At 35.7% G+C, this 17,624-nt stretch overlaps 2 protein-coding genes across 4 annotated transcripts in view; both read left to right on the top strand.

Annotated features, from left to right (window-relative positions):
* LOC110462498 (solute carrier family 23 member 1-like) overlaps positions 1-2,530 on the top strand; it is a 47,489-nt gene extending 44,959 nt beyond the window's left edge. For all 3 annotated transcript variants that reach the window (XM_021516463.1, XM_021516464.1, XM_021516465.1), the window contains exons 11-14: positions 194-323; positions 683-826; positions 1,446-1,541; positions 1,868-2,530. In XM_021516463.1, the coding sequence (XP_021372138.1) occupies positions 194-323; positions 683-826; positions 1,446-1,541; positions 1,868-2,076 (579 nt within the window). In that variant the 3' untranslated portion in view covers positions 2,077-2,530. The remainder of the gene's footprint in view (positions 1-193; positions 324-682; positions 827-1,445; positions 1,542-1,867) is intronic.
* A 3,912-nt stretch (positions 2,531-6,442) lies between these two features.
* Positions 6,443-13,311, top strand: LOC110462425 (solute carrier family 23 member 1-like). Its single transcript, XM_021516376.1, has 8 exons — positions 6,443-6,505; positions 6,614-6,733; positions 7,352-7,509; positions 8,112-8,227; positions 9,479-9,528; positions 11,697-11,878; positions 12,628-12,745; positions 13,297-13,311. Exons 1-8 carry the CDS (start codon positions 6,443-6,445, stop codon positions 13,309-13,311), a joined length of 822 nt encoding a protein of 273 aa, XP_021372051.1.
* Positions 13,312-17,624: the final 4,313 nt, after the last annotated feature.

Here is a 17,624-nt window from a genome sequence, read left to right as displayed (position 1 = left end):
TACTTAAACTCGCCACGGACGACACATACAAAATCAAAACTTTGTTTTTTTATGATGTCTTATTGGTCCTGTTCTTATCTTTCTGTAACGACTTTGAATTCGATGGTTCTCTCGCGTGACGACGTTGTGATAATGTCTGTTATATGTTTATTTTAATGTACACGATTATATTGCATCATATGTGTATTGATAGGTTGGTAGCCGCCGTGTGGTTCTCGTGGCTGGAATGATGATGATGTTTTTCGGCTGCTTCTCTAAGATGAGCGCTTTTGTTGTTACTGTACCGGATCCAATTATTGGAGCAGCATTCATCGTCTTATTCGGTACGATTTTTTTCAAGAAACCTATAAATTTGATATATAACAAGGTTTATCATTCAATTAGGTCATCAGAAAAAAAGTGTTTTTCAAATATGTCATCCACACACATTCACCGATAACCGAATGATACAAAATGAAATATCAAGAACGTACACATTTTTCAAACACGTTCCTTTTAATTCCATGAGAACTGACATAAACAGAAATATTCTATCCCTGATATGAATTTGATTACTTTTAAACTCAGTAAAGACATTGACTTTAAATTCGGCAAACATTGTTCGAAAATATCTGTTACCGAGTCATTTCTGCAACCACCGAAATGATGCAAACAAGTTTGTTCATACATTTCCCTATTTCAGCTGTGCTGACTGCCGTTGGAGGGTCCAACCTACAGTACGCTGATCTGAACTCTCCTAGGAATATGATAGTGATGGGCATGGCCCTGTTTGTAGGCCTGGCCCTGCCACCATGGCTGACGGATAATCAAAACTTATTTCTGCAACGTGAGTAATACAGCTAAGCAAATACTAGAATATTTATTAAACTTTTATACTATTTTGCCTGGTTTTCCTACTGGTATAATCTTATATGAAATGTAATATTATCACACTGATACAAATTTACCAGGAGTTAACGTTTTAAATTATGTCACTGAATCTTCATATATATAGCTGTATCTGTTTTTAATAAATGTGTTTAAAATATGTACTGTGTAGTGTATTTACAATGGTTCTAATCGATGAGGATTTGATCCACTGTTTATCAATAATACAATTTAAGTGACAACAGAATTGATGTGATAATCATTACGTCATTTTCTAACGGCGTATTTAGTCGAAAACGTGGATATCACTTGATAGTAAAAATTTTACAGTGCTTTCATAACAATACTTGCCTTTTTCGTATATATATTTGCTGCTTACCAAAATTGCTGTTGTCATGTGAAGTTGTTGGTGCTTTAGTCGCTTTCCACATTCAGGTAGAGTGTACAATCGTTAACATGGATTGAATGCAAAATTGTAAAAAAATAGCCTTAAAAGAGTTCTTAAGCATGATTGTTACATATAAAGAGAGTCCTTATTCCAATTGTAGTCCTAAAACTACATTTATATGTACATTTAGTCGACTCCGGACTTCGACAGGTCATCACAGCATTGCTGGGAAATAACATATTCATGGCCTGCTTTACAGCACTGATCCTGGATAACCTCATGCCAGGTAGGTTACACTACTTTTGTAATCGACATTAGTGGAACAACCCACTATGTTTACTGTTGCAAAAGTAATGAAATGTATATATTTAAACATTTAGTAATATGACTTTACTTTGCTAACACAACCCATTTCCTTGACATACTTTAACAAAATAAGAATAGAAAAAAAAAATCCATGTATAAAATGACAATGGCTAAATTAAGTATGACCTGGAACAGTCAAACTGTATCACAATTGGAACCATAGTATGGATATAGTCATTTCGAACATTTGCATACTAAAATTCGACATAAGAACAATGGAAATAATCATGTTTCCGCTGCACTCAGGTACAGTAGAGGAACGAGGGTTGATTGCCTGGCGACAGGTTTTTGAAGATAGTGGATCAGATGTTGATGGTACCACTAATGCGATGACCTTAAAGACGTATGACCTGCCCTTTGGTATGAGCTACATCCGGAAGTGGAAATGGACATATTATATCCCCTTCTCACCTACTTTTTCTCGGAACGGACTGTGCTGTTCGGCCAAAAAATGACCAGGAATTCTGGAATGAAAGTTTACCTGTGTTGATATTGACTATGGTGATGGTTATTAAACAATTGTTCGAAACACAAAACTACATACCTAAATATTTCGACTACGTTGAGGCCTTCATCATTAGGACTGAGACTCGTTTGTGGTTATTACCTGAGGTCCCTTGACCTGTCGGAAACATGACCGCAGGAGCAAGCTATAAACACCATGTAGACAGTACCTTCCCAGATCCTCGTTAAGGGTTGGCTGGTACAGGCGATTGTAGATTTCGCACCGTACCCCACGTTCAAGATACCTCGCATTCCTGCCTAGTATAAGCATCTCAGGTCGATAAAGTGTCATCAATGTAACTCAATGACGCGCTCCTGAGGTCACATGGCAATGTCAGTCCTACTTTTTGGGTATTTATAGTATTGTGTTTCGAACTGAAATAAAAAGTATAAAAAACACCATCAGAAATGACTCAGAATTAATCTGTATTCACTCACATTGAGAAACACCACACATATTCAGATGAGTGAAGAATTCCACTTATACACACATGTACTGTTGCTATTACTTTAGTCCATTTGTATGATCTCCGTTTATGGAAGAAATGGCAGAATGCTGTGCAAAATTGTTAACTAACGAAATATTGACACTTTATCATTACTTAAATAATATATATACATATTTTAAAGTTTTTACTTGACTTATATCAGTTTAATCTAACCTATTTTTACTAGAATACTATAAAGGGATTAATGAATAAAAATATATTATGTAAATATCTTATTTTGTGTCGTTGGCAAATGCAAAATATAGAAAACTTAGATACGTTTCAAATATCTGTTATGAAAAGAACAATAGTGAACAATAAATACATGTGCTATTTTGCAAACAAATTGTTCAGTATAATCAAAGTCTCCACTCTGATATCATGTTTATTGTGTCAATACGACATCACAATGGTATGACGTCACGTCTATTGTCGTCTTAATTCTGTAACAGGAAAGAGAATAGTGTACTTCCACCAGGGATCAAACCCTCGATCTCCAGGTTCCTAGTCGGACGCTCTACCACTGAGCTAAAGGGAAATTCCCTCTAGCTCGAAGCTAGGAGGCGACCTTAATCGTACTAACATTCCGATTTATGAGGAATTAGGCGAATGTAATACACTGTTCATCCGATCAACTAAATGTGGCATCATCGCATACATACTGTGTGGATATTGATTACGTTTTGATGTTTATTTTGCCTTTTTAATATATATTTTTTACGCAGATATCCATTTTCTTGCAAATTAGACTTGATTAATAAAATCGGTTTAATAAACACAACCAATCACGTCAAGAGAGGCAAAGGTAACAAAATAACTGAAATATTAAGCATGCTGAAATCCTGTCGCTTTGGAATCACGTCGCTTTTGTAACACCGTTATAGACGTAGTCCGATTGTGGCTAACACAACAAGGTATACATGTATGTAATCGCTAATAGTTTAACAAGTTGAAGGACTGAAATTAATCACAGTACATAGACATTCATCAAATTATTGTTAGCGCCAATGACTACGAATCACAGCATACATACGTCGTTACGGATAGTAGCTGAGACGGATAAAGCGGTACAGATAAAGGGGCGGCTTTGTCAATAGCCACTGACCGTGATGCCTGATAGTGACATAGAGAGTGGACAATGAGAGTAAGTTGTATACGTGTGGTATGTGTGGATTACTACGATTTACTTCCTGGTTTACAGAAAGTGTTATCTCTCTTGTTTAGATGTAACCGTTTTCACTTAAAAATATATTTCAAATCAATTAATCGTCCTACATAATTGATTAAATATATGGCCATCCATGGAACGAGTTAATTTTTTTTATGTTTGTTTTGGGCTGACAAACTGGTTGATATGGAGAACGGTGCCAAGGGAGACAACGCCGGAAAGAGAAAGTCAGCAGGGAGCCGCTTTTTACGATACACATGCAGTGGGATGCAGCAGTACTACTCTCGGTTACTTCAATGTTAGCTTAGCAGACGACAATGCAGAAACCCCTCCCGATGCTACATTGGCGAATATAATGAATTGATACGGACTTGCGTGTTTTATTATTCATTTGACTCTATTACGTCTTTGTCATTAAATGTTGACAGAATTGAAAAAAAGAATGAAAAATCATGACCTTTCGGTGACTGAAGAGAGTCGCTTATGCTACAAACATGTTTTAAACAAATCTAAGCCGGATGTAATGGTCACTGTGACACGAGTAAGACGAAGCTGTTTTTGTATGACGGATTTTTAAGAACAGACATTATCTGCTTTTCTGGATTTCCGCAATCGTTGTAGTGTAGTAGTATTTTATGGTTTTTTATTGATATCAGACTGTATTGTGAAAACACGGTTACAATATCAAAACCAAAATCACAACAAGGGATACAGTAATGTCTGTGCATGCATTGGGCAGATACAATGTACAACGTGTATTTTTTAATATTTTAAATAGTGGTCTATATATTCTATTAATTATTAACGCGATAAACGTATTATTTAATACCTACAACCATTCGATACCTGCAATCACGGGAGTGTATAGATATCTTACGTAAAGCGATCGCGCTTTTTGTTTCATTAAAATGGGTTTTGAGTTTTAGCGGCGACGGCGACCAGCTAACTCAGTAAATAGAGCGTCCGTCTAGATTTCGGAAGGTCCCAGGTTCGAACCCCGGTCTGACCGTGCATTTTCCATCTCTTGTTACAAAGTTTTACGTAAGCCAGGTGAAACGTCACATCATTGAATCATGAAAAATCAAAGCGAAACAATATACAAGAGAATTAATCTTAGTTAATAATTCGTTTGCAACTTCAGCTGTCTAGCTCCTCATTGGATATAGAAGATCTGACGTTTGCATGCGTTGGCATATATTATTGAGCGCGTGGAACCTGCACTTTGATCAAACGCGATTTCAATTTAAGAGTACGTGGTGTAGCCAACATATACAAATTATTATCATAAGTTAGTTTGTGAGTTGTGAGTACATGAACATTACCTAATTATCTCACGTTTGCGTGTGTATGTTTGTTTTTCTTTTTGTCAAATTTATGGTTTAAATAAATTTATCGAAGAACTTGTGTTTTCTGCAAGGTCACAGTTTGGTCTGAATTAGTTGCGGTATGATTTTTGTTTTGTATCTAAATAATACAATGACACGTGTGTTTTTTGTCAAGCGTACACAAGTGTCAGGGTTTTTACAGGCAATGGAGTCAATAGATATGACAGTTAATTAGCGATACACTTTAAGGTATTACTTTGTTTCCTAAAAATGATAAGGGTGGGATTGGACCTAATACCGGCTTCTTTGCATTAGAGCTCATTGTCACACCAGCGTTTGTCATAGGCTATTTTCGATTTACAAAAATGTAAAATTTTCATTTTCATGCCATCCCTGTACGTATGACAATAATCCTAGCAATAGTTTTGCACAAACTCCATATATTTGCATGTCATTATTGAAAATGAATAGACTTGTTTTTCATACATTATTTATAACCCAGAGGTAAATGTTGCACCGCTGCCGGCTTAACGATGTGACGCCATGGAAGTAATATTCAACTGCTTAAATGTACTTTGAAATAAACACATTTGAAATGAACAGACGCCATTGGTATAATGCATGGATCGGGACATACATATCCTCACTAGTTCTAGAGGGCAGTGTTTGTGTTCGTAGCTGCCACGCTGGGTCGAGTATTTCGTTCAGAATGCGACATAATGTTTCGATAAATGTTAAAATTTCGTTGGAAAATATGAGACATATGTAGTAATGTTTCAATTTAAATGTATTTCCGTCTGCGATTTTAGGGAGCGAGATCAAACGTACAACTCATGTGACTATGTGACTATTCCGCGTTCCTGAATTAATGAAAAACAAAATTATTAGAAAAGTTCAAACACGATACGTTGCCATAAAACGATAATTCGGACGAACCAAACATTACTTTAACAAAGGTATCACTATTTACATATACTTCGTAAAATCCTTCATTATGAAATAACGTTTAATTTGGTTCATCCTTTAAGACGACCATACACAAACACACTAGTTATTGACCGATGTTGGAATAAATTAGCATCAAATATTAATTAAAGTCTGTTAAATGATACCGGTCAATTAATGGTCCGTGTGTTACTTATTATGTTAAGCTACAGTCACCCTATGGATGGTCACAACCTGTATATGTTACTTGACCTCGTCTTGACCACCGTCCACTTGTCCTTGTGTGATGCTACTATATCATACAAATATTGGGTTCACGTTTCTCTTGTTGCAAAAGTTGTATTTAAATTCGAACGCTCAAAACACAATTTTGACTCATTAACTCATCGTCATGTCAACGAACGTCTGTGAGGATGACATATTGCTTAAGCCGCCTATAGATCAAGAGGACCAGGTAAATATCACACTGTCAACCAATATTAACGTCAATTGTTATTTCTACAGAATTTCCGAATGGCATGCATTTCATCAATAACTATTATCTATACTATTGTTTCCGTAGAATGATGACCTAAATGAAAGTTTAAAGGGAATCCGTACCTCTCCTATGATATTGACAGGCTTACAATATAAGGTCGAGGACAGCCCACCATGGCACACTACAATGCTACTAGGGTTCCAGGTAAGTGTTTGCATAAGATTCTGCAAAACATTTCCTCCTTTTTGTTTTGCGTTTTCAACAGGTACAACAGAAATTAGTAATCTAGCCAGTGACAATATAAACCTACCTTAATGCTTAATTCCTAACTGTCTTTCTCTTAGGCGACACATCGTTTTCTTCATGTCGTTTATTTCATGCCCAATTTCAATCAAAACGATGTCCTGGTGTGGTAAAATAAGAATACAATTGATTAATTAGTTTTGAACTGGTTAAGCTTAGGGAGGTAAAACGACATGATTTTAATGTTTAAATATAGGCTTTAGCGAAATTGGCAGAAAATGACTATGCGTACATTTCGTACTCTGCTTAATTATATGAAACGAAATGCATAGATATACAAATGTACGCATACTTAAACAGCAAAATTTCTTAACAGCAAGTTCCAAAAACTTCTGAAATTTTGGTTCAAAGGTTAAAAGAAAAGACGGAAACTGAGGGAACTATCCTGCCGGGATTGTTTCAGTTTTCAAGTACACCATGCTTGGTCAGCGAAAATTCAAACTTGGGATAGAGTAACCGTTTAAAAAAATTATATATGGTAAATAATGATAAATACTTCAAAACCTGTATTTTTGTCAGCACTACTTAATGCTGTTGAGCTCCAACCTTGCCACACCAGCAATATTTGCTACGATAATGTGTGCTGCTGGGAACAAACAAGTGACCTCGACCTTGTTGGGAAACATGCTGTTCGCCTGTGGTATTGGAACAGTTTTGCAGACCATATTCGGGACCAGGTAAAGTATTATAGTACAAATTTGAAATTATTGACGTTAAGATGGTATGTGGTTTCACATTAAGGCAGTAAGAGATAAAATGCCACTATTTTACTTTGACATGAAAAGACACCGTGACCAACAGTGGCAAATCTGAATGTAAAGGCAATGGACTGTGATTTTCTCTTGATCTACACTCATGAAATTGTGGATGATGTTCTGAAAAAAATAAAAAATAGTTTCAAAAAATAAAATCATTGTCAAATAATGCATGTATTACTATTTATCACACAATGCACTATGTTATCCAATGAATATACCCATGTCCTATGTTTTGCTTATAAACCCATGTAATATGACCTATTAGCCATGTGATTGTGATTTTTACATTTCAAGGTTGCATGAAAATTGTTGTTTAACACGAATAAAAGCCACAAATGTTGATTATGTGATAAAAAGGATATTAAAATCGTTTTCATTTCATATGAAATTAATGAAACTCGTCAGGATTTTTCATTTAAGCTCGCCAGAGGCTCGCTAAATTGAAAAATTCTTAGAAACGTTCAATAAATCTCATATAAAAATGAAAACTCATGTAATATCCTATATATAATATTCTACAGACTGCCCATTGTCCAGTGTCCCGCCTTTGCTTACGTCGTACCTATGTTGGCGATGATAGAGATTGAGGAGTTCGCCTGTCCAGATTTTTCCGTTGTTGGTAACGCTACGGCTGGTGGTACGTACCTAACTTTGTTTATGATCGCAACAGGTAAATATATAATCATCTATTGTTCTAGTTATGGTAAATAAATTGGGTTTAGTATGCCAACAGATAATGTTAACGTAATTAATTTGGTTGGATGGTAATTTATATTAAATTGGGGAAATTCATCAAAAGCGTTAGGAATAGGATTCATCAGTTTGGTATGAATAATAAAGACAAAGTTTATTTTAAACACAAACAGGAATTGAAAACTTATATTTTGCGAGCGTTCGAAAATGTCAGTTTCCTTTGCCAAGAAAAGAGTGTAAATCTGCGGTGTCTCGACTCTAAATCGCTGAAAACAACTCACTAAGCATCGATGGGCCGATTCAAGCAATGACAGCTCTCAACATCATAGACATGTCGCCCAATTGCGCTCTAATACTGCAGACAGGGGGACGGGTAAGGATGTTAAAATGGGATCATGCAATTGACTCAGCTGGTGGCACCCAACGTCCCTTGAAATATGAAGCATCAAGTCTACACTAGAAGTACAATAAAACACACATAGCCAAATCATAGAGTGGAACAACTTGAAAGTGCTTGAAAGGGAGGAAAATTAGAAAGCGAGGACAGTCAAATACTCCACCTAAGTTAAGAGAGAAGAGGATTCGGTGAACAGAGACGAAGGGGCCATTAGTTGAGTCATATTTATGACCCCATTTAAACATCCGCTAAGGGGTGGAATGGGTAAACATGTTACCCGTCTCCTGACTGCCTTTTAGTCTTAGAGTGCAATTGTGCGAAATGTGGAAACAGGCAATACAAAACATTTGCTCATCCTCAAATACGTCACCTCTCATCAGTACTTTTTATTAGCCTTGATCCTCCATCAATAACATATATCTAATATGTTATCGGAACAACACACTACACACAACTTTGAAGGTATACAAGGTTATTATAAAATTTTATTATAAAATCAGATCAATAATTGACACGAGCTAACTACACCAGACGTCTAACTCCGTGATGCAGTTCACTACTGATTCAAGTATTCTTCAAACCTATCAAACATTTTGATTCAAATTTTTGAATTGTAACACAAAGTAATATTTCTATTAGCTAGTATAAGACCGAACTGGATGCGGCCATACAAAGCGGGCTGGTGTTTAAATGTCATAACTTTGTCGCGTAATAACATAAGCTAGAATGTAATTAATTGCGTATGCTTTTTGAGACGAGCTCTTTGATGAAAGTATATGTTTTTTAATTTTATCACAGGTTTAACGGGATTATCAGAGGATGAATATTGGAAAACACGTCTGAATATGGTAGGTACATGTACATGTATGTTTGTAATATTTCTCTTTAATATAGCAAATGCAAAGCGTAACTCATCATTATAGTTTTCATACAAATACAACATTAAAATAAAGACAGTTGTCCACTGGTGAAAAACTTCAATAAGATTTAATATTTACTACGTTAGTAAATCAAATGAAGTACAAAAAACAAAAACGCGAGGACAGTCTATGCATTTTGCTCTCTTGTACAGAGTGATTATATATAATCCAAAGGTGGTTTGGCAACCTCTGAGAAAGAAAACACGACAGCAACTGATATATCCCTTATACTGATGTTACAATGAACTGTGGTGGTGCGTTATGCAGTGAATATATTCTATTGACAAATCATAAAGGTTAGAATTAATTTGTGTATTTCCAATTAATATGTTTATGAGTTTTTGATCGACTATTGTTACTGAACTAGGATTTGTTGTTGTTATATTTTTAATCATCAGGAAATATTTTCAGATATGAAAGCCATAGATACTCTTTTTAACATTACCAAGTTACAGAAATCGAATTTAGTGGTTGAGTTATTTTGAATAATAATACAAATTCTTACAAGACGAATATCATTTGGCCAATTTGACATTGACCTTTTCTTACTTTTAGAGGGACATTTGGTATAACTTAACGTTGTTACAGGGTGTCAAAACAATATAACAATAAGCCATTGAGTTTGTGATCTAGGGTGATATCCACGCTACAACCAAACATTGTAACAGCTGTAAAATGTATCTTAATTTGTTGATACAAAGGGTTTCGTATTTCCTGAGGCCTATCGGCCTCAGGAAATACGAAATCCTGTAGGGTCATACCATCCTGTATACCCTGCCAAAAATCCGTGTAACGAATTTATTACCCCTTTGAGTCTTTTATAATAAAAACAAAAGAAAAAAACAAGCACAGTACCTCATTTAGTTTCGTTTTATCAAATTCCTCGAGCTGTTCTTCCTGATTCTTTTCTATTAAATACGTTCTCAGCATGTTTGCCGCTTGTCTGTTCGACTTTAGTGTGTTATGTGGCACATTGTTAGCCCTTTTGGCGAGTATTTCCTCATCATTATGCGAAGCGAAACGTTTTGCCATTTTGTAAACAGCGAAGCAGACGACGAATGCGAGTTGTCTCCCGATGCCCGGCCGCAAGACACAAAGACAAGTGACCCGTATACCCCTTGTAAAATCACGTGATTCCACTGTATTACTGCTGAGAATCATGTGACATGACCGTATACCCCCTGAGATTTTCGTATACCCCCTGAGATTTACGAATGCGGTTTGTTACACTGTAGTTTTTAACCAATCAGATTCCTAGATTTTTCTCAGAGGGGTAATAATACTTGTTATTTTATGCAATTATTCAGCTTAAATATCATATACCAGAGGGCTAGGTGACCCCTACCCTTTTCTAAGCTCACCTTGCCCAAAGTTGAAATGAGATACCTTCCTCTGTTTAACCGAAAGACCCAGGATGATATTTTGTCGCACTGATAAAGGGCTATCAAGTTCAAATTAACTACCTTACCCCACCTTAAATGTCACAGGGGTCATTTGTTTTTAAACATCATTAAACAACTTCTTCTGAATAACCACAGAGCCACAGATGATGACATTCAGCTAGTTATATAAAGGGATAAGTGTCTAGCAAGTTTATTCAAATGAATAACCTTGTCCCTTTTCCAAGGTCACAGGAGTCAAATGATTTTAAAATAAAAACTCTTCAAACATCTTCTTCTGAATAACCAAAATGTCAGGTTCACGTGTATCCGTAAATCGAGTAGGAATGTTTGATTAAATGAGAGTTGCGGTTTTATTTTTGTCCTTATCTTTGCATATATAGCCCAATTCCTCCCCGTCCTAATAATGTCCTCCGATGCGTATACGGTGTAGTCAACATCTCGTGTATCATTTCTCATATCAAGTCAACGCGTTGTCATTTCTTTATAATTTGAGGGCTAGTTTATATGATGAAAACCAGAAAGAATCCGCTGACTGACTTGCTATCATGAACAATAATCTTACGATACAGTGTCTGCAGAAATATTTGGGCAAATTAGACTATAATTTCACCAGAGAGGAGCAGGACAAGCTCCATCTCTGCTGAACAAGAAATATTGCTATAACGATATAGAATTGTGAGTGCTATGTTTTAGCTGGCAGGATCCGGTATGGTGGCAGCAGCAGTAGAAATCATCATAGGGGCCAGTGGTATAATCAACATTTTACTACGGTATATAGGACCGCTTACAGTCGCCCCAACCATCATGATGATTGGACTGGGAGTCACAAAGCTCGGATTTAACTTAGCCGGGAAACATTGGGGTATTAGTTTAGGGTAAGTAGCTAAAGCAAGACATTGATGACACCAATCCTGATCTGGTATATATCAGGATTCCCGAAAAGAATTGTATACCTTGTGGGACCTATATGAAATTATAATGGAGGTGAAATATATAAATATGATCAACAAATATAACCTGAGTGTAAAATATTCTGCAGGGCCAGGGGTTATTCGAACCCTGACCGTCATAATGTTATACAATCGCTGAAACCGCTTGAGCTACAACAGAAGTGTACGAGTCCAAATGTGCTACAATGTGTACGTTATATCCGAAAGAAAGTTAAGGGGAGGTAACTGTTTATTAGAAAAATGCTAGTGCAGCGATCCTTAATAGCTAAAATTAGATCACAAAATATCATAAGAAATATTTTATTTTACTGTTAGCACAAAACGAGAGACAAATAATTTGATTCAAGTCATATATACCGGACGATTATGTATTATTTATGGTATAAAATGGAGTATTCTCAAAAACCTGGACAATTTTCCAGAAGCAGCGATGCCTAACACCTGGAGTTAGCGTCATGATTTAAGATGGTATGACATATTTTCATACCCAGCTGACTAGATTATATCAAGTTTCATTCAATCATATATAAAGGTTACTAAAGTCGGATTCGTTGTAAGATTTTTAACCAATCAGATATCCGGATTTACTTCATTGAACATTGGAATAACGAGAACCTTATATTCTGTAAAGCGTTTAATTATTCCTGGTTTAAACCACCTTGTGTTTTTTACAGAACAATTATCCTTATTGTGGTCCTATCTGAGTGTATTCCTAAGTTCTCCATACAAGTGCCCTGCAGTGGCCCCAAGTACCCGGCGAAAACTGACATAGTCTTTCACAAAATGTTCTCGGTAAGTTAAAACATCTAGGCTAATGTCAGTCGAACAATGCATCGAACGCTGGCATGCACGCACCCAAAACAAGCGTGTATTCGTGTGTTGGCTTACCGTACGTTGTTAAATAAACACATGATGACACAACCACCTAGTGAGTTATTCATGAGGCACCGTTTCAATCACTTTTGCTTTGGGTATCTCGCTTTCTATTAATCAAGCTTGCTCGAAACCGCTCAAACGTATATGTATGGGAGATAGTTTAGTGTATCATACCATACGATGTTACCGTATTCAAGAATAGTCTGCGTAAAGCAAAATTGGTTTTTGCAAAATATTCTGAATATTATCTTTAGTTCAAAATAGTTTTGTGAAGAATGTTAAATGTTTTTGATTTTGTACAAATCTTTTGCTATATCTTTTTTTCATTGACTTGAATTTGTACCCGATGCTGATGGTCGATGTATGTGTTTGGTTATGGCTCACATATATACTTGGATGAACTCGTTTGTACTTCTATCGACTTAATTTGCTACTTATCTATGATTTGTTGTGTTCATTTTTAACAGTTATTTCCTCGATAGATAACAAAGCAATATCGTGGTACGTAATGTATTGCAAAGCAATATCTTGGTACATAAAAGATCGTGAATCAAAATCGTGATACGTAATGTATCGTAAGGCATTATCGTGGTACGTAATGTATCATGAAACAATATCGTGATACGTAACGTATTGGGAAAAAAATCGTGATACGTAACGTATCGTGAAGAGATCTCGTAATACGTAATGTTTCGTAAGGCAATATCGTGGTACGTAATGGATCATGAAACAATATCGTGATACGTAACGTATTGTGAAAAAAAATCGTGAAACGTAATGTATCGTGAAGAGATATCGTAATACGTAATGTATCGTGAGGCAACATCGTGGTACGTTACATATCATTAAACGTGATACATCGTGGTACGTATTATATCATGAAACAATATCTTGATACGTAACGTATCGTGAAATAATATCGAGATAGGTAACGTATCGTTAGGAGATAGTGTGATACGTCATGTATTGCGAAGCAATATCTTGGTACATAAAGGATTGGGAATCGTGATACGTAACGCATCATGAAATAATACCGTGATATGTACTGTATCGTAAAACGATATCGTGATACGTAACGTATCATTAAACAATATCCTGATACGTAATATATTGCAAAGCAATATCTTGGTACATAAAAGATCGTGAAGTAATATCGCGATACGTATTGTTTTGTGAAATAATATCGAGAAACGTAACCTATCGTGAAGCAATATCGTGGTACATAACGTATTGTGAAACAATATCGTTATACGTAATGCATCATTAAGCAACATCGTTGTATGTAACGTATCATGAAACAATATCGTGATACGTAACGTATTGTGAAAAAAAATCGTGAAACGTAATGTATCGTGAAGAGATATCGTGATACGTAATGTATCGTGAGGCAACATCGTGGTACGTAACTATCATGAAACGTGATACATCGTGGTACGTAACATATCATGAAACATTATCTTGATACGTAACGTATCGTGAAATAATATTGAGATAGGTAACGTATCGTTAAGAGATAGTGTGATACGTCATGTATTGCAAAGCAGTATATTGGTACATAAAGGATAAAGGATAAAGGATATGTACTGTATCGTAAAACGATATCGTGATACGTAACGTATCGTGAAGAGAAATTGTGTGATACGTAATGTCCTTTGAAGCAACATCGTGGTACGTAACGTATCATGAAACAATATCCTGATACGTAATGTATTGCGAAGCAATATCTTGTAGTAAAGCATAATATATCGTGAAGGAATATCGTGATCCGTAATGTATCGTGAGGCAATATCGTGATAATAACGTATTGTGAAACAATATCGTGAAACGTAACGTATCGTGAAGCAATATCGTGATAGGTAACGTATCGTGAAGAGAAATTGTGTGATACGTAATGTACTTTGAAGCAACATCGTGGTACGTAACGTATCATGAAACAATATCGTGATACGTAACGTATCGTGAAAAAATATCGTGATAAGTAATGTATCGTGAAAAGATAGTGTGATACGTTATGTATCTTAAAGCAATATCGTGATACGTAACGTATCGTGAAACAATATCGCTATACGTAATGTATCGTTAAGCAACATTGTGGTACGTAACGTATCATGAAATAAGATCCTGGTACGTATTGTATTGCGCAGCAATATCGTGATAGGTAACGTATCGTGAAGAGATATTGTGATTCGTAATGTACTGTGAAGCAACATCGTGGTACGTAACGTATCATGAAACAATATCTTGATACGTAATGTACCGTTATACGTAATGTATCGTGAAAAGATAGCGTGACACGTTATGTATTTTAAATCAATATCGTGATACGTAATGTATCATTAAGCAACATTGTGGTACGCAACGTATCATGAAACAATATCCTGATACGTTTTGTATTGCGAAGCAATGTCTTGGAACATAAAGGATCGTGAAGCGATATAGTGATACGTAACGTATTGTGAAACAATATCGTGAAAGGTTACGTATCATGAAGCAATATCGTGAAACGTAACGTATCGTGAAGCAATATCGTGATATGTACCGTATCGTCAAGAGATATCGTGATACGTAATGTACTGTGAAGCAATATCGTGATACGTAACGTTTTGTGAAACAATATCTTGAAAGGTAACGTATCATGAAGCAATATCGTGAAACGTAACGTATCGTGAAGCAATATCGTGATATGTACCGTATCGTCAAGAGATATCGTGATACGTAAAGTACTGTGAAGCCATATCGTGATACGTAACTTATCGTGAAACAATATCGTTATACGGAATGTATCATTAACAGATATCGTAATACGTTATGTATCATGAAGCAGCATCGTGGTTCGTAAAGTATCATGAAATAATATCGTGATACGTAATGTATTGTGAAACAATATCGTTATACGGAATGTTTCGGTAAGCAACACCGTGGTACGTAACTTGTCATAAAACAATATCCTGATACGCAATGTATTGCGAAGCAATATCGTGATACGTAATGTACTGTGAAGCGATATCGTGATACGTATCGTTACATATCTTGAAACAATATTGTTATTCGTAATGTATCGTTAAGAGATATCGTGATACGTTATGTATCATGAAGCAATATCCTGATACGTTATGTATTGCAAAGCAGTTTCTTGGTACATAAAGGATCGTGAAGCAATATCGTGATTCATTACGTATTGCGAAACAATATCGTGAAACGTTACGTACCGTGAAGCAATATCGTGATACGAATTGTATCGTGAAAGATATTGTTTTACGTAATGTAATATGAAGCAATATCGTAATACGTAACGTATCGTGAAACAATATCGTTTTACGTTATGTATCGTTAAGCAGTACCGTGATACGTAACGTATCATGAAACAGTATCCTGATATGTAATGTATTGCGAAGCAATATCTGGTACATGAAGGATCGTGAAGCAATATCGTGATACGTAACGTATTGGTAAACAATATTGTTAAACGTAACTTATTGTGAAGCAATATCGTAATACGTATTGTATCGTGAAACAATATCGTTATACAGAATGTATCGTTAAGCAACACCGTGGTACGTAACTTATCATAAAACAATATCCCGATACGTAATGCATTGCGAAGCAATATCGTGATACGTAGCGTATCGTGAAACAATATCGTTATACTTAATGTATCGTGAAGAGATATCGTGAACCGTAATGTACTGTGAAGCGATATCGTGATACGTTATGTATCGTGAAGCAATATCGTGGTACATGTACGTAACGTATTATGAAACATTATCGTGATACGTAACGTATCGTGAAACAATCACATTATACGTAATGTATCGTTAAGAAACACCGTGGTACGTTACGTATCATGTAACAATATCCTGATACGTTATGTATTGCGAAACAGTTTCTGGTACATAAAGGATCGTGAAGCAATATCGTGATACATTACGTATTGCGAAACAATATCGTGAAACGTTACGTACCGTGAAGCAATATCGTGATACGTATTTCATCGTGAAAAGATATTGTGTTACGTAATATAATGTGAAGCAATATCGTGTGATACGTAGCGTATCGTGAAACAATATCGTTTTACGCTATGTATCGTTAAGCAATATCGTGATACATAACGTATCATGAAACAATATCCTGATATGTAATGTATTGCGAAGCAATATATGGTACATGAAGGATCGTGAAGCAATATCGTGATACGTAACGTATTGGTAAACAATATCGTTATACGTAATTTATCGTGAAGAGATATTGTGATACGTAATTAACTGTGAAGCAATATCGTGATACGAAACGTATCGTGAAACAATATCGTTATACGCATGTATTGCGAATCAGTTTTTGGTACATATAGGATTGTGAAGCAATATCGGTATACGTTACGGATCATAAAACAATATCGTGATACGCAACGTATCGTAAAAATATCGTGATACGCAATATATCGGTAAGATTTTGTGATACGTAACGTATCGTGAAACAATATCATTATGCGTTATGTGTCGTTAAGCAACATCATTTGGTACGTAACGTATCATGAAACAATATCGTTATACCTAATGTATCGTGAAGAGATATTATGATACGTATCATATTGTGAATCAATATCGTAATACGTAGCATACCGTGAAGAGATATTGTGATATGTAATGTATCGTGAAGCAACATCGTGGTACGTAACTAATCGTGAAACAATATCGTTATACGTTNACACAGATCATATAACGATAATAGCAACATATGGTTTGGTATATAAAATGTCATGTAATAGTGTTTCTGTGTCACATCGTTACCTGGATAT

This window comes from Mizuhopecten yessoensis, unplaced genomic scaffold, assembly GCF_002113885.1.
Source record: "Mizuhopecten yessoensis strain PY_sf001 unplaced genomic scaffold, ASM211388v2 scaffold10797, whole genome shotgun sequence".
Lineage (NCBI taxonomy): Eukaryota > Metazoa > Mollusca > Bivalvia > Pectinida > Pectinidae > Mizuhopecten > Mizuhopecten yessoensis.
This window is presented reverse-complemented; position numbering and strand designations above follow the sequence as displayed.

Bases quoted from the DNA above. Each gene is read 5' to 3' on its own strand.
- LOC110462425 (XM_021516376.1), top strand. From the start codon at position 6,443: ATGTCAACGAACGTCTGTGAGGATGACATATTGCTTAAGCCGCCTATA. The intron at 8,228-9,478 runs GTACGTACCTAA...ATTTTATCACAG, and splicing joins TGGTAACGCTACGGCTGGTG to GTTTAACGGGATTATCAGAG. The intron at 11,879-12,627 runs GTAAGTAGCTAA...TGTTTTTTACAG, and splicing joins CATTGGGGTATTAGTTTAGG to AACAATTATCCTTATTGTGG.